This window comes from Halichondria panicea, chromosome 5 (genome assembly GCF_963675165.1).
Source record: "Halichondria panicea chromosome 5, odHalPani1.1, whole genome shotgun sequence".
Taxonomy (NCBI): domain Eukaryota; kingdom Metazoa; phylum Porifera; class Demospongiae; order Suberitida; family Halichondriidae; genus Halichondria; species Halichondria panicea.
The window spans coordinates 5,869,215-5,894,563 of record NC_087381.1 but is presented as its reverse complement, the minus strand read 5'-3'; the positions used below and the strand labels follow the sequence as shown (position 1 = coordinate 5,894,563).

Genomic DNA, 25,349 nt, shown 5'->3' with positions numbered 1-25,349 from the left:
GTAATTAAAAAGGAGAGGAACTGGGTGTGGGGACGAGGCTAGTACGTATTTAAAGTGCTCCATGCTATTGCATTCCTTTGGATTCTGTTGTGCAATTCTGCCTGCACAAAGTGTTGACAGAGTTAGTTTTGTGCATTATTATAATTGTAAAGTATAAAAACATTTGCAATGTGAAAAGTTGCTAGGATTGGCTGCATGGGGGAAACACCAAAATGTGTAGAAACAAGAAATCCTCGCGAGAACATAACTCCATCCGTTATACAACGTCATTCACATGCTCGTCCTCACACCACTTGCAGGAGTACTAGTTTTTATTAGTTTGCATATATATTCATGGGCATGGCAATAGCATGCAACTATTATACATGCATGTATAACACTATACGTACATAGTAATGAAAGCTTGTTCAGTGAATGTATATTTCAATGGGTATATCTTCATTGTTAATATCCTCATCACCACAAAGCCTCAACTCGATATCATCTGTAGTTGGTTGAGGGAGTTGCTTGCAGAACCACAGTGGGTTTTTGAACTCACAGCAAGTCTGGTACCCCTGCATCCCTGACCATCCCAGAGTGGATCATCTGAGTAAGATATTAAAACTAAACGCTTGCCGGCTTCCAGTTTCACAGAAGTAATCTTGACCAATGAAGGGAGGTACAACTCCAGTGTAGGGGAAGTCAGGTCTTGTGCAGGGGGACATACATAACAAATTGCATTAGCGAATGTCCAGATGTGCTGACGAGGCGACTGTCCGTGGGTTAGGCTCAAACTATCAACGTAAACATCATCAATGGATAAAGCTCTGTTATATGGATATATGGATTGAAAACATCTGAAGTTCTCTATATCCTGATATGCAACAATTCGACCACACACTTTTAAATACTCCACCCCATAGCTTGAAAAGGTAGTAGACAGACAACCTGGTGCATGTCTGCCGCAAGTACGCAGTGGTGGTTCTGTCCTTCTTATAAATCTCAATCCCTCTGGGCAGTTTTGGTTGGGATCAGTCATGTCAAGGTTGGCTACTCTCATCCATCCTCCTGCAGTGTTGCAGCTACAGCTTGTTCGATTCATGTCACAGTAGACCTGAACAGGAGAGCTAATACTGTCAGTGGTAATCCAATATTCTCCAAATGGTCGGTCTTGAGAGATGTCACTGCAAGAGTTTGCTGGGGTTAAGGATACCCAAATGAAATTGTTCAAGCTCTTTCACAATAAACTCTAAATTCTCTAGTCTGTTTTCTTGCTCAGAAAGGCTTTGTTGTAAAATCCAACTGGTAGTATTTAGCTGATCTTGTATAGCCTTTGAAGCGATTGAGTTTGCAATTGACCTCCAAACTGCTCGTTGGAATTGTCTAGTTGAGATTGCACCAGCTGAAGGCTTTTGTTAACTGCATTTAAAGGATGCTATATGTAAAAAAACCTGGGAGGAGGTAGACTAGACTAAAGTATCAATTATCAGACAGCTGCCAGATGAGAACGGATGTGCGAAACAAGCTGATTTTTCATCTGACAATAGGTCTACCCATGAACAACATAACCTCCAAAACAAAATTAACTAAATTATGCATGATAACGTTCACATTGCAAATGTTTTTTTAGTTCGATGTATATATACTTAATGGAGCTGAGACTAAAGTAACACAACAAACCATGACATAATTATACCAGCCGTAATCTATGATGTGTTCACATGCAGTATACGGATAGATTCTGGAACTTATAATTGCATATCATTCTTTAGTGCATTGATTACAACAAATTGAATGCTGGCAAATGATAATGTCTAGATCTCAGGAAAGGAAGGTTTCTCTCGTGATTGTTCTTACTATTACCTTTGTGCTTGCTGTATCAATTTTAGCCATTACATTGGGTGCGATTCTTTCCAACAATACTGCTCAGGAACAGCCTGTATCATTCAAGCTTCATGTGAACCCTGCTGACCCAGTCATCATGAGTGCTGAAACACTTGAAGGGGATGTGATTTACATGCTTGGCAATAAATCAAAGGATACTGGCATACCCATGTCAGTGAATGAATTCCGTGTGGAGAATGATGATTCGACTCTGTGACATGCAAGGATGGGGCGCTAGGATCAGCTTACGACAGTGATGCATCACAGATTAATCTTGTTTGGGATGCAAATCAAACCACAGTACATGTTTCATCAATAATGGATCTGAGCAGCTTACTATTAATGTTAACTTTTCTGAGCCTAGTGGAGTCGAGAATATAAATATCACAGACAGTGAGGCAGACCAAATGTTTGCCAAGCGAAGTTTATATGGACAAGTGTACCCTCACAACTGCCTCAAGACACACAGTCTAAAAAGTCAAAGTCTGAAACAAAGCGCCAAAGTAGTACGCAAACATATGCAAGTGTATTCGTTTCTACTGAAACGTGCAATGAAACAGAGTCGAATGCTGCAATTTTTGCTGATGTTCTTCTAGATTATGACCAACAGCGAAAGTCTTACAAGCAATCTGCACAATATAACGGAATAAAAACTTCTACAAATGGCGAATATGAGATTCAAATTCCAACATCTTTGAATTTTGATATACGTAAGCAGAGTGAAGTGTTTTGCAATGCAATTGAAATGTTTCTCTCCGAAGTTTGCGATATTTATTCGAAGGCAAATAATGTGACCAAATTTATGTCAGGAAAAGATTTTGATTCTGTATTTTGCTTTCTGCTTGGTAATGGGTTAAGGCTTGCATTTCCTGCTCTTAGACTACTCCCAATTTCCCGATTTTGTCAAAATATCTTTAAACCACTTAAATGGTATTGCAACGATGCCAATGAGAATATCGAAACCTCTCCAGTTGAACAGCTTTGTGATAGTCTACCTCTAGTAGACAATGGTGTAGATTTTTTTAATGCAAAGAATATTCTCTTCGAACCGTTTGTTGTTTTTCCCCAAGGTAATCGTGTACAAGGTGAAAGTAGAGTTTTGTCTATATCTCCTGGAGCCAATCAAATATCTAATATATTTCACATAGTTAATGATCGAGCTCAAATACAAATAATGCGCTTTAGCGTCACTCCTAGTGATCCAGCTCCTAAGCAAGACTACACTGTGGTTGTATCTTTCAGCTGTTATTCAAATACTTCACTTGTTGTATTGATGTCCATTGTTGGAACTGATGGGTACTCAAATGATGTCACTTGCTATACTGGCCCAGAATGTTTTCTTGTTGTTCCTGGAGCAGCAGCATTAGTAAGAGATGACATTGATGTCGATATCCAAAATGAAAATGATTCCATTTCAAGGAAAATTGTTGTTATATTTTAAAATAGTTGCCTCATAACATGCAGTGATGGTTTTATCTCTGAATATCATTAGTGGTTAGTGGTCTTCACCCTGAATCGTATCATTGTCACAAGTTAGAACTTTTAGCTTTAGCTTTATTTCTGCATGCACACTATATACATATAAGTTTATAACTGTTACATTAAAATTTAATAAAAGTGTATATACAATGCCTATAATTATAAAGTTATACTATGCATGCATGTCACAACAGCACTGGCTGCATGTACAAGTTAGACCAACAGGAGGAAGCATAATTATTATATTAAGGGCATAATAAAACACACCATGTATTAGTTATTGCCCAGCCATGCAGAGTGCAATATATGGCATGTTGCATGCACGAGGGTGCCTGCAATAACTAACTTGTTGCCCAATGACGTTAAACTCGTCTGACTGCATGGTCATATTAAAAAACATGTTTTTTGAAAGAATTTAGTGTATTCGCTGAATTCCATAGTAAATTTTTAGGTTTTCTTCCCACTACTAGTTTTAAAAGTATAATAGTAGTATAGCATAAGTCCCAAAAGGATCTCTTGCAGAAATCTACTGCATTTACACACAGTGCAAGTGCATATAATCCCAGTGCATTATGCCATATAATGCAGTGCAATATATATGGTTGCCATGCATGGTAGTGATGCAACATGCCATACTGAGCACTGGATTGCTTTGATCTGCCTACTCACTGGGTAACAAGCATTAATAACTAGCAACCACTCAAGCTTGACTGCCCCCCCTCCACCCAACACAAACACAAACAAACACTTAATTGCCTTTATTTTCACACTGTGTGCATTTTTTTAACTCATATAGTTAGTGCACTCTCCTAATTTATATACATGCATGCATTGTATATATTATAATATATACAGCTAGGGAGCTACAATATACTGTGCAAGTTTTAAGAACAGCTCTATACTGTGCTCAATGTACTCCCAACTGCCGTGGCTCCACGAGAGCGCACATAGTCATAAAAGCTATAGTGGCAGCTACAGCCCCAAACAGTAACAACAGAGACGCACACATGCACGCCCCTCTTCTACAAAACAGCTCTCTTTGCTCGTAAATATTGTACTAGCAAAGAAAATTAGCACACCTTTTTATGGTGGTCACTATACACCATGCGTATATATACATGCATCTGTCTGTTATGCTTTCATCATGGCCTCTGCTATGGAATTCCATAATACATGCACTCCCCCATGCATGCATGTATTATATAATGCATACTGATACCACGCATCTGTCTGTTATGCTTTTATTATTTTGTCTAGAGGTATAGTTCATACTGACCACCACCACTGACCATTGCATGCATGTGGGCACATCCCTGACATTATATTTATATGTATACCTTAACGGGTGAGTTGTCTGCTTTCATTGCTATTTACTGAAGGATCGGTGACTTGATTTCTTTGGTATATCGAAGAATTAAATAAAGAAACAGTGCATATATTATATACATGGTGACCGTTATAAACAGTTTTTCAATGTATTAATGTACATGCATTGGTCTTTTATTACACAAAACTGATACTGTTTATTCACTATAATTATGCATTCATGAGTGCTTGAAAGATACTGTGTGTAATAATTATGACACATAGCTAGATTACAGTGCGTCGCTACAAGCTTTTTATTGAGGCCACTCTACAGGTTTTTATCAACAAATTTGTGCAGAGGTCAACAGAAAATAGCTATAAAATGTAAGCTAATACTAATCTGAGACCTGATACTATAATAATTATACAGACAGAGAACAGTATAGTTAAAGAGTACGTCAGAGAGATTACAATTAAAGTTTGTAGCGAAGTCCCATCCATATTGAAATGCTGGTTATTCCAGGCTGAGGTAGTATCTAAGAAAAAAGAAGACTGAAACTGTACTTATACATTAAAATGTTTCAATATGCATGACTGCAATGTAGAGGAGTAATGGTAATTATCCTTCGTCCCTTTATTTCCCTGGGACCTAGATCAAAATCTTCCAGAGTTTCCCGATCATTTCCTGCTCTTTCCAGAATCTTGATTTTTTTCCACTGTGTTTAGACGTGGCACTTCATCACTTTCTGCATGTACTTGAAGAATATAATTATATAGTAGTTGAAAGAGTGCCTGAGGCATCCCTTCGTACAATTAGACGTGCAAGGGGAAGGGGCTCATGTACCTTCAGAAAGGGGAAGAATGTCAGGTAGAAGTGGCTGCTTTTCCGTGATACAGCAAAAATGAAAGCAATTTGGCCTGGAATGTAATTGAAAGGTGAACTGGCAGGTGATGTCTGCAACCTCCTCTGGGAGCCCATAAATATGAGAAGGAGCGGGGCTATGGCAAGCCAAGTGTATCAAACCGTTACCCCGAATTGTGACGATCAGTTAGCTTACCCATGCATGCAGGGGTGACGGGTATAGCTATTATACCTAGGGGTGATCGATGAATCTATCCCGGCCCAGGGTAAGCTTTGAGGTGTTTTTGCGCATGCTCAGTGTGTGAGGTTCTTTCCATATTTACTGAGTGAGAGCTGTCAGTCTATACCATACCATGGTTAACTAGTCATTACACACTATTGATAACTATAATGTGGAAAGTATACATGCAAGCCGAAACGTTGAGCTATAGGTCACTCATCTATATACATTCTCTAATAATATTCTTCGACATTTCATTCCCGCATAGATATAGTTACTATCTACGCCATAGCTGTCTTAAGCATACATCCTTACAATTATTGTCTCAGGCATTATAATACCCGTATATTATTGAAAAATCTATGCTTTTCCCCAAGACTAGTCCTTATTGCATAGGTTAACCACCTCGGCACACTGGCGTGCACTTGTCCTACCTAGAATTAGCCTAGCAGAACGATCGATGAAGGTCACCGGTGGGTGAGTGGGAAAGCAGTTGCTGGATGATAAACAAGGTGCTGTAAGTTGAAAGGACAAGAGTTCTGGTGGCAGCAGCTAGAATAGTGAATTAATGGCACACTGAGCATGCGCAAAAATACGAGGAGCTACCCCGGGGTATATAGATTTATAGGTTACTTACCCCTGATGTCACCTGTTTGGTAATTTTACCACGGGAATCACGTTTCGTAGACCATCCATATAAATTATGGATACGGCAATGATATATCTATGTGTCTTTATGTACAGGCTCCTGCTAGAGCAAGAAACAAAAAGAACACAGGATGGGAGTTTCAAGTCAACTTCTACTGACATTGATCCTCTTGCTCAATTCCACTGCTGGTAAGACACTGCATGCTTTTCCTTTTTAATAATCTAGTTATTAGGACTGTTGTGTCAATAATATAAATGCAGCAATGTATTTACAATTGTGGTAGGACATGCTATGCTTCCAGTGTTTTATGTATATATATTAGACTCGCAAGCTGTATGTAACTGTGCACTGTGCACGGTGAACAGTAGACTGGTCAAACTCTGTGAAGAGACTCATGCAACGTTTCCCACGATATTTGTCACAACTCAAGTGGCTAGACCGCATGCGGTTACGACAAGATAGTGACATACCACTTAGCTAAATCTAAGTATCACGTGCAGTAAACTGACGTCACGAAACCCACAGGGATGCACTTACTATAGACTGATATACTGAGTGTGCAACAGGAGAGTCTTCTTTACATGCACAGCACTGTTCACAGTAGTTTTCAAACGTTTGCAATATTGTAGTATGGTTAGTATACCAATAGTTTTCAAGTGATCTGTACGTAGGGTTGTCCATTCTTGAGTACGACACGAAAACGTGCAGTTGCCAAACGTTGGACAGGATTACTTAGTTGCCCAAGGTTGCCAAGCTTGCAAATGCAGGCCCCGCCCACACAACTACAAGTGTCAATGATTGGGTGGAGCCTAACCACTGTTGTCTCCGCCCAACTACACAAATGCACGTGGCTCAGTCCCAGTGTGCTAAATATTAACGGTGGACTAAAACTGATTCTCTATGCCCCAGAAGAATCTATACTGTCAACTACTATAATAAATCTACTAACATCACTTGCTAGAAACTACAATATCTTGGAGGAGGCCGATCAATGGAAGATACTCACTAGGGTTGACTGAGGGTGATATTAGGCGTCATTTAGAAGAATCAACCCTGGAGGTGGAGGGGATGTCGATAATGTTTCTAAGGTTTGTTACTCTCAACATAATTATTTATATTGAATAAATACGGTCTGAATCGGGTCATAATTATACTATAAAACCAACAGGTTAAAACATGGTTGAAGTCAACTCCTCCTCAGCAATTGTCTGCAAGGCGAGTGCTCAATTTCCCAACTCCATCATCTGTAAGTGGAGATAGATGACTGTAAATAGTTCTGCTTATAATGTGTGTGTGTGCTCTGACCGGCGACCTGTCACTGGGTCTTGTAGGCAGAGTTGTGTGTGTGTGTGTGTGTGCTCTGACCGGCGACCTGTCACTGGGTCTTGTAGGCAGAGTTGTGTGTGTGTGTGTGTGCTCTGACCGGCGACCTGTCACTGGGTCTTGTAGGCAGAGTTGTGTGTGTGTGTGTGTGCTCTGACCGGCGACCTGTCACTGGGTCTTGTAGGCAGAGTTGTGTGTGTGTGTGTGTGCTCTGACCGGCGACCTGTCACTGGGTCTTGTAGGCAGAGTTGTGTGTGTGTGTGTGTGCTCTGACCGGCGACCTGTCACTGGGTCTTGTAGGCAGAGTTGTGTGTGTGTGTGTGTGCTCTGACCGGCGACCTGTCACTGGGTCTTGTAGGCAGAGTTGTGTGTGTGTGTGTGTGCTCTGACCGGCGACCTGTCACTGGGTCTTGTAGGCAGAGTTGTGTGTGTGTGTGTGTGCTCTGACCGGCGACCTGTCACTGGGTCTTGTAGGCAGAGTTGTGTGTGTGTGTGTGTACTCTGACCGGCGACCTGTCACTGGGTCTTGTAGGCAGAATTGTGTGTGTGTGTGTGTGTACTCTGACCGGCGACCTGTCACTGGGTCTTGTAGGCAGAGTTGTGTGTGTGTGTGTGTACTCTGACCGGCGACCTGTCACTGGGTCTTGTAGGCAGAGTTGTGTATGTGTGTGTGTGTGTACTCTGACCGGCGACCTGTCACTGGGTCTTGTAGGCAGAGTTGTGTATGTGTGTGTGTGTGTACTCTGACTGGTGCTGTCTCTGTAGGCAGAGTTGTATGTATGTACTATTATCACGTCATGTGTATTCATGTGTGTATATGCCTAATATTTATAAGTATATAACTGTCTCTTTATTTATTCAGGAAATATCGTCTAAGAAATCAATTGAGCATATCTGTATGTAAAGGAAAAGATACCGATCAAAAAAAAGTACGAACAGATTAGAAGGCAGTGGGCAGTTGACCAGAAGGAAAACAGTGAGGAGCTTATTGAAAACAAAAGCAGAAATAGCCGGTACAGGGCAAGACGCCTCATGGTGAGTGCATAAAATTAATAGTTTCACTGAAGATCCACTGTGATGGATGTGTGGATGTAGTGAGAGGACTATCATTACCTTTGTGCCTTTCTTTTTTAGAAATTTCAGAATCGTGGAATGTGTGTGAAACCAACAGAGAGTAAATATTGGAGCCAATTGAATATGCTGTACATAACTGAGGAGTCTGACGATGGGGAAGACAAATCTGTAATAGTGGAGCATAAACTTCAGTGGCGATCACAAAGTATGCCCATGCAATAATAATAACCGTACTTTCACCTTTCTATATAGAGCTCAATGAGTATATGATGGAATTGGACAGCCGTTATGAGACAAAGATTAAAAAAGATGATGGTGCAGTAATGGCTAAAAAGTCAAGAAAGCTTGGCGAACCTTCCACAAGTCATGTTCCACCCAAATGGGCTATCATGAGTAAGTACATGCAAAGAAATTGTTTATGGCAGGCAATCTGTTCATGAGTAGTTAGCTAGAACACCTGTTACGCTGTAACGAGAATCACGCCTCGGTCGGTTGCGCATACGCAGTAAATTGCACACTGTAACGTTTCGTTAGCTTGCCGCCATTAATCCAATTTAGCAACAATCATGGTCGATAGAGGTGAGATGTATATCGATGCCTGCCAGATTGCCTCTACCAAAGACTTCAGCTTGATGACGTGACTTGTATCTATAGGGACACAGTTAATACACAATGGGTAACTCAATCTCAACTTACATGGGTTGGTCTCTTCACCATTCCCTGCATGTAACTTAATAATCCTGCTGGAAACTTCACCTCCCCCCCCCCCGGTGCTCTCATAATTATGTAAGCATGACTGTGTATGTAAGCATGCATGTATACCCATTGCATTACTATGATTATGCTTTTCTTTTCTTTAGGTCAATCTGATTCTGAAGAAACATTCGAACTTTAGACCTCTTATCAATCCATGTAACATTTCACTTATTTATTCTCCCATTGATCTTTTGTGCGATGTACGTCATGCTTGCTAATTATCAATTCAAAGTATTGTTTCTAATTATAAGAGGTATAGTTAATTAACAAGGCATTACCAAGTTTGTGAATGTAGTAGTTTACAAGGCATTACCAAGTTTGTGAGTGTTGACTTGGCTATTCCCTGGTAACTATAGTTCACAAACAAGTAGTATTCTGTGTGAATATGCCTGCTTGGCAAGCTTGGCAAGCCCTTGTTAATGCTAGTAAACAAGGGGATTAACAAGCTGGAAACTGGCAATCAAGTTGCTGTGATGGAGTTTGACCAGTCTATACTATTTAACTAGTGTACTTGCAACCCCGAATAGCTACATGACACCTCTAAATTCTGGACAAAGGACAAGTTACCTTGCACGAAAGATATACATGCATTTATAGCGCAGATGTTTAATATATTATTGATCTGCAAAAAATTAATGGTGTCCCTACCTGTATCTAGCTGTTGCACCACATGCAGTCTATATAGTGAGAGCTTAATTTATCCTTTTAGCAAACACTCAATCACTTGCTAACAATCCCTCTTACATTAATCAATAGCTAAAATTTCAATTATGCATGCAGTCTTGATTGTAAATGGGCGTGGTAGCAGCACTTTCGTCCCCTAGACTGCTAATTAAATTCCTTCTATATACCATTGTGTGGAAATTATGTGAATGTTAATCTGTGTACTGTACTATTATTATAGGAACACAAGCATGAAAGGTGCCGGTGCTCTGTATACTCTTAGCTACTTCACGACAATTGAAATATATTTTCTGCTTTTCAAAATGATATATACCTACACGAGTGTATGTGTAGAGGAGTATCTAGCCTCGATTCCAGGCCGATTAAAATACGGCCTGGTACCTATTGCAGGGGTGATAGTGCACATGCGTTAGTTTATTCACCAGAATCTGGGGAATCCCCTTTTTCTTCCTTAATCTATTTTCTATCTTTGTAACATCAGCTTAGCTCTCTATTGCATTGTTCCAGAAGGCTTTCACACTAGTCTGAAGCCAGAAGAGGTTCTCATCTACCTCTATGACGGTTGTATGGTCAGGATGTCTTACCTTGGATCTGTACAGGCTATGGGAAGTGTGTGGTGCCTCAAACTGCCACTCGCAAAGACAACCCGGCTATAGGACCATCCTAGACATAGATGAGAGCCTCTTCTGTCTTAAAACTAGTGTTCAAGCCTTCTAGACCAACGCAATAGACGGCATAAGCCACAGCTTCACAGAACTCAGTCTTTGAGATAAAGTATTACGGAACATATTCTTAGTAAACGGACTAATTTCCGGATAATTTACTAAGGTTTTACGTTCGTGGTACGATTACCCATATTCTGGGTAATTTGAAGCGCATGCGCACTATCACCCCTGCAATAGGTACCAGGCCGTATTTTAATCGGCCTTGAATCGAGGCTAAGGAGTATCCAACTGTAGCAGTTGCAAGTAGTGTAAACCACGTTACGGTACAAGTATGTCATACCACGTCACTATCAGACCGCATCTTAAGTGGTGCGTAGGTGTAGTGGTTAATTACTTAAAATTATATTAGCATACACGCACATGGTCTGCTGTGGTTTGTACCTCCAGCCCACATTTAATTATTCATGCTAAAAGCTAGTGTTAGTGACGGATTCAGTCCGAGATGTAGAGTGGAATGTGCGTGGGAGTCGTACTCCTCTTCATACACTTTTGTTACCTTTGATTCAGTAATGGGTTAGCATAGGAACATTGTATGCATGGTGCATATATATAGTATTTTGCAAGGTCTATGCATGCAAACAGCTGTTGTTTCAACTGTTTGTGATTGTTATGCCTCGGTGCGCATGCGCAAGTGAAGTATACGGTATATTGTGTTTGTGTGTGTGTGTGTGTGCGTGTGTAGACTGCATGCTACAGCTGCTCAAGGATCACTGAAGTGTAAGTAAGAGTTTCTATTAGGCTTCTAGTCATGTTTTCTTTGATTATAATTTGTGGATTTGCAAAATAATGCTTCGTTCTTGAGTTATGCCTAGTTTTGCTTACGGAATGCCACTGCAGCCTTTTCAAAAGAGTGCATGCGTAGCAAAACTTGTTCACTGAGTGTTGCTATACAGTGCATCCAGCTTAGAGAGTAGATTACCACAAATGTGTGAGTGGTTGTACTTAAATGTTGATATCTTTTGATTGGAACCTTTCTAAGAAATGGTGCTGACACCATTGTGTAGGTGAATGAATAAGCTACAACATATCCCAAAATATTTCCATGAAAACATGAGGTGGTGGATTTGGGGGATTAATAGAACAACAGCAAATTATTATAGTGGGTAATCGGTTAGAGTGATAAAGCACTAACCTTAAACAGCTAAGCTCTCAGGCTTCATAAGATAATTGTTCAATGGTTTAGGTATCCTGGCTATCCTTCATGAGTCTTATATATGTTCACAGTGCCTATAATTCATGATTTACTGGTTTTCAGGTATACTTTTGGTTAGAGTAATAACTTCTGAAAAATTAATAACTTAGCTTTCAAATTTCTGTAGTAAGTTTACAGATAAATGGGCTACATTTTGAAACCAAGAACATCCTCTATGCTTATTCCATAGAGATTAAAAGTCCGTGAAACATAAGATCAATTTGGTGTGGCCTTAGTAGTTAGCTCTGCACTAGAATGCTAGCTATTGGTAGCTGCAAGAGTGCATGAAGAGAGCTGCTGCGCAAGGCTTTGCTGATATGCAGCCATTAATTTTAGACTTGAACTTTTGGCATCCTTTATTTTAACAACATCAAACTCTTTGAGTTTCCTCTGTGATTCTGGATTGTGCCTGCATAAGGCAAAATTAAGTAATGCAAAAAATTAATGTTCATCATGACACACTTGTATCCTATGTAGCTTTGGCACCTCTACCATCAGCACCAAAGGTGCTTTCATTGTAATATTAACACAGTTGTTTCAACTATTGTAGTTGCTTTAACAACATGTATATAGAGTGGTATAATTATTATAAGCATGGTTATTATGCTCCGAGGCATAGCTACACAAAGGATATGGTAAAACTGACTTTGTGTGTGTGTGTGTGTGTGTGTGTGTATTCCAGCTGTAACTGCTCAACGGTTGCAATGCGACGGAAATTAACAACTTTTATAATTATAATTATAGGCTTCTAGCTATGTTCACTTATGCTATTGGATTTTGATTTGTGGATTTTCCAAGAAAAGCTTCTTATCAGGGGCGTAGCTAGACATTCAAAAGGGGTTTCTGAAGGAAATTTTGAAGACCACGCCCCCTTAATTAGACTTTTTTATAACGATAATTATAATGAGGAGTCGAGCGTGTACACAAGTAAAACAATTAGCAACAGAGTATGGCAAACTCAACAAAATAATGGGCGGGTATTGCAAACTCAACTACAAAATGGCGGTGTATGAATGTATGAACACAGATGATTCGATATCATGAGTATGTGGCAAACTCAACACATGCAGATGGTTCGAACTTTCCCCACCTAATATATCACTGTAGAGACCTCCTTTAGCAGTAGCTGCTACCAGTGTCATCCCAGCGTTTGCAGGTACACCCGCCCTTTAGCCAAAACTGTTAATCGCACAATTATTTTACTGCCACATGCAAAGATCAAGGCATAGGAATGCTTTACGTACCTCAGTATATACAATCATATTGTGTCGCTGCATGGGAACGAAGAGGGAAAGCTCAACAAATAGCAGCTGAGTATGGCACAAATGGGTATAGCGTATGGCACAGTAAACCCAACAAATGGCAGGGTATATGCAGGCCGGGGCGTAACTAGAAATTTTACGGGAAGGAGGCAATTCCCCCGCAAAATTTTTGACCGGAAACCACACCCACTAATTATCGCGTAGAAGTGCATTCAAATAGTAGTAAACTGTTATTTACCTGCTCTTCTTCTCCAACAAAAGAGTGAAAGAGCTCATTTCTGCTCATTCTATATACTCAGTAGTTATCCCAGAAGTTGGCTATAGCCAGAGCTATTAAAAGCTAGTGAGGTGACCTGTCCCTGAGGTTTTATCACCATGCATGCGGAGTTCCTGCTGCAGGTAGTCGTTGGGCAGATGTTTCAATAAGTGACATGTAGATTGTCTATCCCCTATCCGTTTACGACATACGAACTACATTAGGTATTATCTGGATGGTGGCTGGGTTCTGCCTCCCAGGCTTCGGCTTTTAATGGTGTCGTAATGTGCATGCATTACTGTGCTTTCAGCTGCTGAGTGTAAAAGTATCGTGCATGGTACACATGGCCAAGCAGCATGTCTTTAGACATAATTATAGGCTAAGGTTTGGCCCCTTGCTGCCAGGGCTGATTTGCATGTTGCAGATAGCCATTATTAGGAAATACGGGTATTAAAAATGATTGTGGTGAACATTTTGATTGATAGTGATAACATGGGGATGAAACTAGAAAATGTAAACGAATACCTGGGAGGTGGACTGAGTATAAGTATACTGAACACGCAAAACATTGCCAAGAGAGTAGCTCTCTTTGGAGTTATACATGCACTTGTGGGCAGCATGGTTTGGTTTGCACATATACATGCAGAAATCGGCCGTAGCTACAGGTTTCAAAGTCCCGCCAGCCATAGCCGCTTTGGGGTGTAGTCGACAACACCGAGCGACTCTAGTGCCGTCGCACTTTCTTTGTGGGATATTTTGGAGCGGCTGGGAATGGGTCCATGGTGTTGCAAATGTGACACCAGCCCGCCGCCTAGAATACGGCTTGCATGTCACATATATTCCAGCCTTGATTTTTGACCAATCAAGCTGTCCTATTGCTGCTGTGTCCTCCTGAAAGTTGTGGTCATACGTGGTCCATGATGGCATTTTGCTGAGCTTGGCGATTGTAGCCATGCATGTACATTAGCAAGCATAATTATGGGGCACGGCTTGGCTGAGGATAACCGCTGCATAATATTATTGCAGAGTAAATGTGATACCTGCATGTATATGCCTAGTTCTAATGCGTTTATATACACTAGCACTGTTGGCAATGTATATATATATATATCAAAACTAAAAAACATTTGCAATGTGAACGTTCTAGGATTGCCAGGAAAAGAAAAGCGCAAAAAAGTAAAGAAACAAGAAATTCGGCGAGTGCATAACTCCAATCCGTTACAACGTCATTCACATGTACTGTTTCAATAAGTTATAATTATTATTAATTTTTTGTTTTGGTACTTTTCCTGGCCAATCGTTTCACATTGCATGTAATAATTATAGTGATGTTAATTATGTGCATTTTTTGCAGGCTATAGTTATGTGTTTATGACTCCCTTACAGTACATGTTGAGCAACACGCAAGTGTTGGATGTGTGGGTGGAAGTATTCCAAGTTATTCATGACCAGCAGATAAAGACCAATGACTGTGTATTTACCCAACCTGTATTTCGATTTTAAAATTCCTTATCAACAGTAGGCCACTTGACTGTACATGTTCATGACGTTGTAACGGATTGGAGTTATGCACTCGCCGAATTTCTTGTTTCTTCACTTTTTTGCGCTTTTCTTTTCCTGGCAATCCTAGAACGTTCACATTGCAAATGTTTTTTAGTTTTGATTCCCTTTCTTTTTATGCCTCGGTGCGCATGCGCAAGCGAGGTATACGGTAGTGTGTTTGTGTGTCTGTGTGTGTGTGTCTGTGTAGACTGCTACAGCTGCTCAAGGATGAATCAAGTGCAAGTAAGAGTTTCTATAGGCTTCTAGTCATGTTTACTTGGATTTTAATTCGTGGATTTGCAAAATAATGCTTCGTTCTCTAGTTATGCCTAGTTTTGCTTACTTGGAATGCCATTGCAGCCTTTTCAGAAGAGCATGTAGCCAAACTTGTTTACCGAGTGTTACTACTCTACTTAGTAGTTAGCTATGCACTAGAACGCTAGCTATTGGTAGCTGCAAGAGTGAGGAAGAGAGCTGCAAGGCTCTGTGATGGCAGCCATTAATTTTAGACTTGAACTTTTGGCATCGATCGTTTTTAACAACAATCATGGTCGATCATTATCCACGCTTTGAGTTTGCAAAAGCAAAAATGTTCATCAATAACATTATTATATATAAGCTATTAGTATTATGTAGCTTTGGCATCTCCACCGAGGCATCAGCACCTGCGGTGCTTTCATTTCATACAGTAGTACATTAATGATAAGATAAAATTAATGTGACGTTGATTAATTTGTCATCGTCCTGTAATCTTGTTGAAGATAATATATAAGTGGTCGTTGGACAGAATTATACTCCTCAATAGTCTCGATCCCAGGCCGCACTTCACTCAGGGAATTGAGGAGTTAGCCTCCTTCACCGGCCTTCTTTTCTCAATAATGAAAGTGAAATACCTATGAGGAACATCAAGAAGCAAGAGAAGTTCAAGAAGAGAAGACAGGACTGGAATAAACATTATTCAGTATTTTATTCAGACATTTATCTAAGATAAAAATAATGGCAGCCACGTTTATACTGTAGATGTACTTCCAAGTGCAAACGAATGGAGGCCTATGGTAGATCCAGTCAGTGCATACGTCTAGCATAGCATACCTGAAGTGAGAGAATGGAGAGCTGAGCTGAAGAAAGGAGGTCTTGTGTTTATCGATGTCACAGCCACGCCCACCTCATAAGTTGCCATGTGCGTTGCTGTGGCAGTCATTTAAAGATGGCGGAATTGCATAAGTAAAAAAAGTGGAGCCTGAGAGGTCATCTGCCTCTTGGAAGCGAACGCAATTCTGAGAAAAACGCCCATGGTCCGGGTTCTAGTCGACTAGAGGCTGTATCTAGAATCTTCTGAACGTGTCTGTACAAGGAGGAAATGCTTTCCAAGAAAGTTACTTACTAACTTATAGTCAGTCAGACGAAACGCGGTGAAATATGAAAATAGTGCAATTTTTCAAATTAGTAAAACCAGTAGGTTTTACATAGGATTGACAGTGGGTTTGCCCGTATTTAGCAAGATTTCAATTATTTTGACTCATGTTCAAACTGTTCTATCTCTGCAGGGAAAGGCCACATCAAGGAACTGGCTAGACAGATAGTCTATTTAGCCTTTTCTCTCTTTGTATCTCTCATTTCATAATCCATGAACATTTTAATGAATGAATACGTTATATTGTCATTTTAAAAATTGCACTATTTCGACCTTTCACCGCTCTTTGTCTAGTAAGTAAGTTTCTTGCTCAGCATTTGCTCCAAGTACAGCCATCTCCAGGACATTCTGCACAGGGTTTCCAAACGACTACAACCTGGATTACAAAGCGCTTCTTCAGATTTGCGATTGCTTCCACGAGGCAGATGACCTCTCAGTCTCTATTTCTCTTATACCTAGACAATTCCGCCATCTTTAATGACTCAGCAATATTATTGCCAATTAATAATAGATAGGCGTGGCTAATAAACCGTGCGCCTAAAACAGTGCAGCAGTGCATTTCCAGCCTGAGGTGCATGTTGCTTTTCTTCACACTGTTCAGCTCTAGCTCCCTTTCTCTGACAGGCATGCTATATGCACTGGCTAGATATCATGCTGTTAAAATGGCTGTCATTTAATACTGATTCGCAAATTCAACATATCAAGCAATATTAAGTCCAAAGATATTCGAGAAGATATCTGATTAGTCTTGTCTTCTCTTCTTGAACTTCTGTACTGCCTCTTGACGTTCCACTTATGCATGTCATGATACGTAAATTGTACTGAAAAAGAAAGGGAATCCGACTAGAAAAACATTTGCAATGTGAAAAATTGCTAGGATTGACCAGGGGAACCACAAAAAAGCGTGGGAACAAGAAATCAGACAAGAGCATAACTCCAATCCGTTACAACGTCATAAACATGTACAATACATAGTATATTAAATAATAGACTGTGTTCCAGATCCATCTATCAGCTTCCATCCACCACATCATTCCATGCAGGTCACCAGTACGGTCCGTGCATGTTACTACGCATGGATGGACTGTGTGTACCTGTGCTCATGATCAACACTGCATGTATTAGGAACATCAATTCATCACAAATCATCATGATTATGTGCCCGCACATTCCAAAATGGATGTATAATAAATATACATGTATAGGGATTGGTCATCACCCCACCAGTACGTGATATAATTATTGGAACATGGAAAACATGGGAAAACTACCAGTACATGTGATTGACGTTGTAACGGATTGGAGTTATGCTCTCGTCTGATTTCTTGTTCCCACGCTTTTTTGTGGTTCCCCTGGTCAATCCTAGCAATTTTTCACATTGCAAATGTTTTTCTAGTCGGATATCAATAGTAATACATGAGAATATTCATTGACTATAGTCTAAACACGAGTCAAAATTTGTGCAATAATTGAAAACACACACTACTGCACTGTCAATCCTATGTACAACCTACTGGTTGTACTAATATAGTGGCTTGCTCAGCCCTTAGCCTCCCTCTTGAGCAATCGATTCCACCATGGAGCGTTTTGTTGATTTCCCCACACAGTAATAGCTAGATGATGATCTATATAATTATAGACGACTAGAAAAATAATTATTTGCATTATGATGATGGTGTTGGTGGTCGAGACTAATTTCTCCTCTGCTGGGTGTGAAGCTGAGTATCCACAGTTAAGAATTACTCCTGATTGTCCGGGAGTTGAGCAGGCTATAAGGGGGGGGGGGGCATTGGTCCCGGTATACCTACGGTGAGCCATGTATAATTTTAAAAGTGCTCTTTGCTTGCTTGCTGTATAGGGAGGTGCACCTATCTACCATGCATGGCTGTGATGGGTGGCGACCATCGTTTAAGGCCATTACTATCATGCAGGTTGGCCAATACCCTGCCTTTTGCCATACCCTGCCATTATTTTGTTGAGTTTGCTGCCATTAAATTGAGTTATCGCTTTTTGTTGGATTTTCCGGTGCCATTTTATGGGTTTGCCATATCCTGCCATTTTCCATTAAATTGAGTTTGTCATGCCCCTCCTGTTAATTGTTGGTGCCATTTGTTGAGCTTGCTGCGTAAATTTTGTTGAGTTTGCCATATACCTTGCCATTTTGTTGAGTTTTCCATTATTATATTTTGTTGAGTTTGCCACACTTGCCATATACCGCATTACTAGAATGCCCCACGAGCATCAAACATCTGCGAACTTTGCGAGGGTTGATCAATTTGACAACTGCAAAACCTAAATTATTACCATACGATCCTTGCCAGAACGCTGTGTTAGACAATCGGTTTGTTTTCAATCAGGTAACTCAGCGGTGGTAGCCTTACTGAACTCAGGTTCCAGCAGACCTGAGGAGATGTCTGGTGTCTGTTACAGCAAAATTTAACTTTACGATGTCGGCATCACATATTAGAGGAATACATAACTAATTAGCCGACGCACTTCTGCATGCTATATGTTATATTAGCTTACATGGCATTTCAGTTCAACAATGGTAGACTGGTCACAAAATCTCGCTTTGTCGACGCAGTGCGTCAGGTATAATAATTATCCACAATTGGCCTGAATCCTCTTCACTATGCTGGCCACTCCTTTAGAATCGGAGCAATAGCAGCAAGCGTTATTTAACTTAAATGGTCAAGCTCTGCATACCCCTTGGCTAAGTTTTTGCTGGCATCATAGGAAGAGCCGAGAAGTAATCGTTCTTCTCTAACTTTTGTTGTGTCTTGTGTCTAAATTATGGAGCTAATTCGTCATATCTTAAGTAAGATCTGTAATATATAGCAGTAAAAAAACGTTTTTGTTTACTGACCGTATAATTATGCTATAATTATCTCTATAATTCTTGTGACAGGCTCTGGGAAAACCAGACTATTGGAGCAGAATTTAGTATTGAGCTACAGTTAAATTTATGCCTACAGTATAAAAAATGTTATTGGTGTATAGGTACTGCAGTCCTTCTACTACCTCTCTGTAAAATCTGATGCTCTAAATCCAATCTTTCCATCGAAACGCTTCGTCCAAAGTTTCGCTATTACCTTATTTTTCCTATAATAATTGAGCAATCTTTGAGAGGCGTTTTTCTCGATACTACATTTTACGGCTTCGAGTTTCTAACACGCATAACTTGGGTATGAAACTATAGGTATGCATGTGAACACTAAGCATATCATTGTGTAGGCGATGCTTTGCTCTATTATTTGGTACATTAATCACCAAAATGTTAGCCTGCTCCAATAGTCTGGTTTTCCCAGAGCCTGACAGATCTTTCTTATTGTAGAAAGCCAATCTTGATTTCATGTTATAATAATAGATACTGTACTTAGGATAATTATGACAGAATTAGCTCCATAATTCAGACACAAGACACAACAACTTTCGTTTTAGTGGAACAACATGCTGTCCTACCTCCTCTGAAATATAAATTATGGCGGTCTACTGCACTCGAGCTAATAGATTTTTGTTTTTTCCGACACAGCTCAATCGCAATGCCCCAGGTTAACGCCATCTAATCCAGACTTCGGTTTAAGTGTTTCGTACGATTCTGCTGATGGTGTGCTGAGACAATTTACTACAGCCACGTATTCTGACTGCGATGGCGAAAGCGGCTTTGTAAATTTTGGAAACTCAGGAAGTCGTACAAGAGTATGTAATTTCGACCCAGCCACTCGACTACTACTTTGGTCAGGAGAGGAGCCAACGTGTAGAGGTACGATGCTTTACCCATTATAATTATAGCTATTATAATTATATGCATGAATCAATTATTTTCAATTATGCAGTTCTGGTGTGTGAGGCCGGCGTTTTGGAAGGACTATTCCCGCCGCACATCTTTAACATAACTTACAGTACTGAAATTGTACTGACAAACGAAGACCCCCCTGCCGGTGGATATCGTGGTAGTACCCGTGCTGAGTATACCTGTAGTCTTCCAATGTTTGGCATATCTAGTCAGTCATTTGATCTTTGCCAACAAAATTTAGAATTTGGCGTATTAACTAGCGTTAATTGGGACATCCGGGATCGAACTTGTGAAAGTAAGTGATCAAAATTAATTAATATTTATTGTGACTGTCATACTGATAATAATTATGGCTAAATCTATGCTACAACAGTATTAATACTATTTTCATGCAGTTGCTAGGCCCTTGCTTACTGCCATAATTCCCTAGAACCACAGTATACTATAACTTACATATACAAGTTATTATGCATAATAAATTCTCTTTCTATATTCAGGACAATGTCCTCTACTCAACGATGGTGCGTATTTAAACTTCAGAGGCTTGTCAGATGGTATTTCATATGATCCTGTGTCGAGAGTTCCGGGCACCATTGCAACATATCAGTGCCTCAATAATGTAGCTTTCGTTCCAAATGGTTCTTTGCAAAGGGAATGCATTGTAGATCTTTCGATTTCCGATACTTCATTTTGGACCGAACCAGAACCAAATTGCATACGTAAGTGTATATAATTAGGTATATAACATCGTGATTTCTTCTCAGTGTCAAATTTGCACTATAATAGTACAAATTTGTATACCTATAATTTATATCAGTCAGTTCCTGCTACTTATACCTTTTCAATAATCATTTGCAGCAATTTGTCAGGATCACCCTCCTCTGGAAAATGGAGTTATCACATATGATCCCGACGAGGAGTACAGATTTATAGGGACTGTTGCCACCTACACATGCAACGAGGGCTTCACATACATGGGAGTGAATACTAGCGGCATATGTTTGACCAGGGTAGTCGAGTTAGGAGGTGGGGAATTTGTGGTTTTTTACACTTTTACTCCACCGGCTACTAGTTGCATTCGTAAGTTGTCAATTACCTATAAAAATTATGGTTTTGTTCATTATACTGAAGAAGCACCTTGTCATCCCACTGTATACTATAACCGTCCTATCGGCAGGGGAACTCATAAAGCACTATAATTATATAAAGTACGAACAACTCACTATTATTATAGTCAGAAACATTAAATTTTAAGTTACATACATGTATTTATCTCTACTTTCTATGTTTGTCTTTGCAGCAATTGAGTGTCCTGCACTGCCAGAGATAGCCAATGGAGTGATCTCCTACTCTCCTGATGTCACTCCTGATTATAGCCTCAATACTGTGTCCACCTACAGCTGCAACTTCGGTTATGTGCTCAGGGGAGATAGAGAGAGGAGGACTTGTGTAGATGCTGGTGATGGTAGCGCTAGATTCAATGGACAGGAACCAACTTGTGAACGTAAGCAATGAAGTGCATGTACAGTACATTATAGTTCATGCAAGCTATTAACTGGAGCCATGCATGCACAGTGAGTTGTTATAATTATCGCCATGAGCTATAATAATTATTATTATTATAGAGGACTGGATATTTTTGTGAAAAAAGGGGTTTCGTTTGAGATATAATTGTCTTCTAATTTATGTGATGTACCAGCAGATCATAATGTTCATTCTCTATTTTCACAATGTGTGTATATGTTGTCAGCTCGTGCTGCACAGTCTTTTGTGTACAGTTATTCCATATACCTGTACAGCGGAGGAATGCTCAGCACTGGCACCTATTCCAAACGGAGTTATTACATATGGTCCTGATATGATAGCTGATTATGATGTGGGAACCGTGGCTACTCATACATGTAATGAAGGTTTCATTCTGAGTGTCGGATCTCCAGCTAGAGTGTGTTTAGTGTCGAGAAGATGGTCTGGCTTCACTCCTGTGTGCGGACGTATAGGTAAGATTTATCGTTATAGGCTATGAGAAATATAATTATTTTATTATCATACGCTATCGGTATACTAACATGTATATGAGATGTTATAATAATTATGTCTGCATGTGCATGCTTTGCATTTTTATGTGTCTGTGAGTGTGAACATGCACACGCAGGTTGTGTGTAATCAACTGTTTGTGATGTGCTATAGCTGCTTGTTGTTCCATTCTATTCTCACCAAAGTACAGTCAGAATGTGTGTAATAATTATATCATCAGCTCGTGTTCAGCAGGGCCGTAGCCACCAGTCAGGTTAGTCAGGTTTAGTTAGGCTGTTTATACCTGTCCTCCAATTTGGAGATTATCTGGACAGTCATTTGATCTTTGCCAAAAAAAGTTAGAATTTGGTGTACTAATTAGCGTTGCTTGGGACATCCGAAATCGAATTTGTGAAAGTGAAAGTAAGTGATCGATTATTATTGTGGCTGTCGTAGTAATATGTAGCCCTTATAGGCATAATTATTTCAACAGTGTAAATGTGGCCTGCTAACACAGGTACAAACACATGCTATATGGAGACTTTGGGGCCTATTATAACCTGGCTGTATTAAAGAGGGTGGCTATAATTATAGACACTATAACTATAGCGTGCCTTATGAGTACGTATTATTTTACAATCTCTCCATGCTGTGTTTGGTTTTTTGCAGCTATAACTCCAAGTGGTACTCCAATGATTGGACAAAGCTTCTCCTTATTATGCACTGTGACTGAGACTGACTCACTTCAGCTCACCATTTCCTACTACTGGTTCGGAGGACAACTGCCACTTACTACTAATTCTGGTCTTCTCACCTTTGACACATTGTTCCTGTCAGACGCTGGACTGTACAGATGTGAGGTCACTGTGAGCTCTGAAGAGCACCAAATTACTGTTAACTCAAGCTATGACATAAATTTCATGAGTAAGCAATTTTTAAGAGTACAGTATATAGCTAGTTCCCTTCAATCCATGCAAAATCAGTGTGAATAGTGAACCGGATAACTAGATATTGGTGAGTTGACAAGCAATTATGACTCCTCTATACTTATTGCAGCTCTTCACATCCAGCTGCGACTCATTATCAGTTCTAATTGTGGAGCATATACTCAGTCAGAAACAGCTGTCAAAACAAGCGATGACATAACTAATGAAGTTTCCCACGGTGTCGATCAGCTTTGTCAATGTGGTTTCAACACCTCTCTTATCTCAAGACCATTTATCCGCTGCTTTGAGAACTCTCTAAATCATGTGACATACAGAGCAGTTCTGAGCAGTAGTGAAGCAATCTCGGCTCTCATAATTGGCTCTTTTATTGATCGATGGAGCAAAGAGACTCCCAGCATCATTGTGCAGCGTGCAGGACTTCGCATCAACAGCACTTGTCCGGTGATTATTGCCAATCCTGATAGTCCCGAATGCCCTGAGGATCTCACTAATCGCACGTTGATAATAACAATAAACACAGATAATACTCCACTTTTGAGTGTAGGTGCTGTGATTGGCATTGTGATTGGATCATTGGCTCTTATAGTTGCTCTACTGGTGGCCGTAATTTTACTGGTTACTCCGAGATATCGGAGATATAAATCAAAAACCAATTGCAATGAAAGTAACCCACCAAATCTAGATATGTGAGTTCTCAATTCCAATAATTATAATGAATACTATATACATCCACCTATGCAGGAGGCCTGAAATTGTTCTGGATGAGCTTCCCCACCATGACTATGAGTACATCAGTGTATTTCAAGAGGCAAACTTGAAGAGTACCCCTCAACCCTCCACAGCAAAGGACGGTGCTTCAGAGGTGCCGTTTGAACTAACACCCTGTGATGCTTATGGGCCTGTAGCAGTACAATGAAAGTTAAAGCTAAATATTGCAATAGTATATACATGTGAAGCTGCATGAAAATAGTATAAACTGATATAGTGCTAGTATTAATTTTATTTACTGAACTGATTTAGTTTCAATGTTCCTCCTCACTACGTTTTGTATTCATGTGTATATATAACATAGTTATAAACGAGTGTATGCATGCATGGTATATATGTGCACGAATTGCATGTGTACTAGCCGTTCAGTCAGAATGGTCTCTCCCTGGTGTGCTATTTAGATTTTGACCCTTCCCCCATGCAACTCAAACCTTGGGTAACCCCCATAATTATTTTTCGCCATCGGAGCAGCAATCCACATGACATAAGCTATATAGGCCATGCAGGTACGGAGGCAAATGACATCTGACAGTGTCTATTAATTATTTAGTTCCAGTGTGTACATACAGTGATGGAACTTTCATAAAGGACAGTTTGGAAGCAGATCTTTTGTCTTGTTTTTAGAGGTTGTCCTCTGGGGAGAGGTTCATTCATTGTAGCTTGTGTACAATTGACTCCTTCATATTCACAAGAAGTGACTCATTGGAGAAGTATATACTGCTGGAGCTCATGCCAAAACTCAACCTGCTTTCTCTGTCCACCACCAACCAATATCTTATTTGTGTGTTTCTTCTACTATTTTATGATAAACATCATTTCGTTGGATGCATGCTTGCATGTACGTATATAAAATGAAGGTCATGTTGAGTTGCCCAATATACCTTACAGATTTTTTTTTATTTTATTAAAGGTTTAGCAATTAATGCAAGGATACAACAAATAGCTATATAAAGCTAGCTAGGGTGAAGTGTGTCCTATAATATAAAAATTAAAACATTAAAACCCATACATTTTAATAGCTACAACATGTCAACTAAGTGAGAATACAAATAATTATGACTTAAATGAACATTATTATTATACTAGCACAGTCTACTAGAGCAAATTCCTTGTGGCTAACCAGCTTAATTATTCCATACTGCGATTGCATGAGGAAAAAAAGAGAATTTGTACAACGATGTTCTACATTTGTAGGGGACCAGAGAGAAACATGCAGTTA

The 25,349-nt window shown here is 39.9% G+C and overlaps 2 protein-coding genes and 1 long non-coding RNA gene across 4 annotated transcripts; all 3 read left to right on the top strand.

The window, feature by feature from the left end:
* Window positions 1-1,761: 1,761 nt before the first annotated feature.
* On the top strand, window positions 1,762-3,358 carry LOC135336404 (uncharacterized). Its single transcript, XM_064532166.1, has 2 exons — window positions 1,762-2,076; window positions 2,260-3,358. The coding sequence occupies exons 1-2, from the start codon at window positions 1,784-1,786 to the stop codon at window positions 3,302-3,304; spliced, it is 1,338 nt and encodes a 445-aa protein (XP_064388236.1). The 5' UTR covers window positions 1,762-1,783; the 3' UTR covers window positions 3,305-3,358.
* A 3,071-nt stretch (window positions 3,359-6,429) lies between these two features.
* LOC135335933 (uncharacterized) lies at window positions 6,430-24,354 on the top strand. The gene is made up of 10 exons (XM_064531647.1): window positions 6,430-6,566; window positions 20,139-20,369; window positions 20,443-20,697; window positions 20,900-21,121; window positions 21,261-21,482; window positions 21,703-21,906; window positions 22,202-22,399; window positions 23,085-23,339; window positions 23,472-24,048; window positions 24,104-24,354. Exons 1-10 carry the CDS (start codon window positions 6,509-6,511, stop codon window positions 24,276-24,278), a joined length of 2,397 nt encoding a protein of 798 aa, XP_064387717.1. The 5' UTR covers window positions 6,430-6,508; the 3' UTR covers window positions 24,279-24,354.
* Window positions 6,962-9,783, top strand: LOC135336097 (uncharacterized). Of its 2 annotated transcripts, none has more exons than XR_010394691.1 (6): window positions 6,962-7,466; window positions 7,547-7,593; window positions 8,564-8,736; window positions 8,836-8,980; window positions 9,028-9,168; window positions 9,636-9,783. It is a non-coding gene; the product is annotated as an uncharacterized LOC135336097 (long non-coding RNA). The 2 variants fall into 2 exon arrangements; XR_010394690.1 differs by having other exon boundaries at window positions 7,547-7,624.
* Window positions 24,355-25,349: the final 995 nt, after the last annotated feature.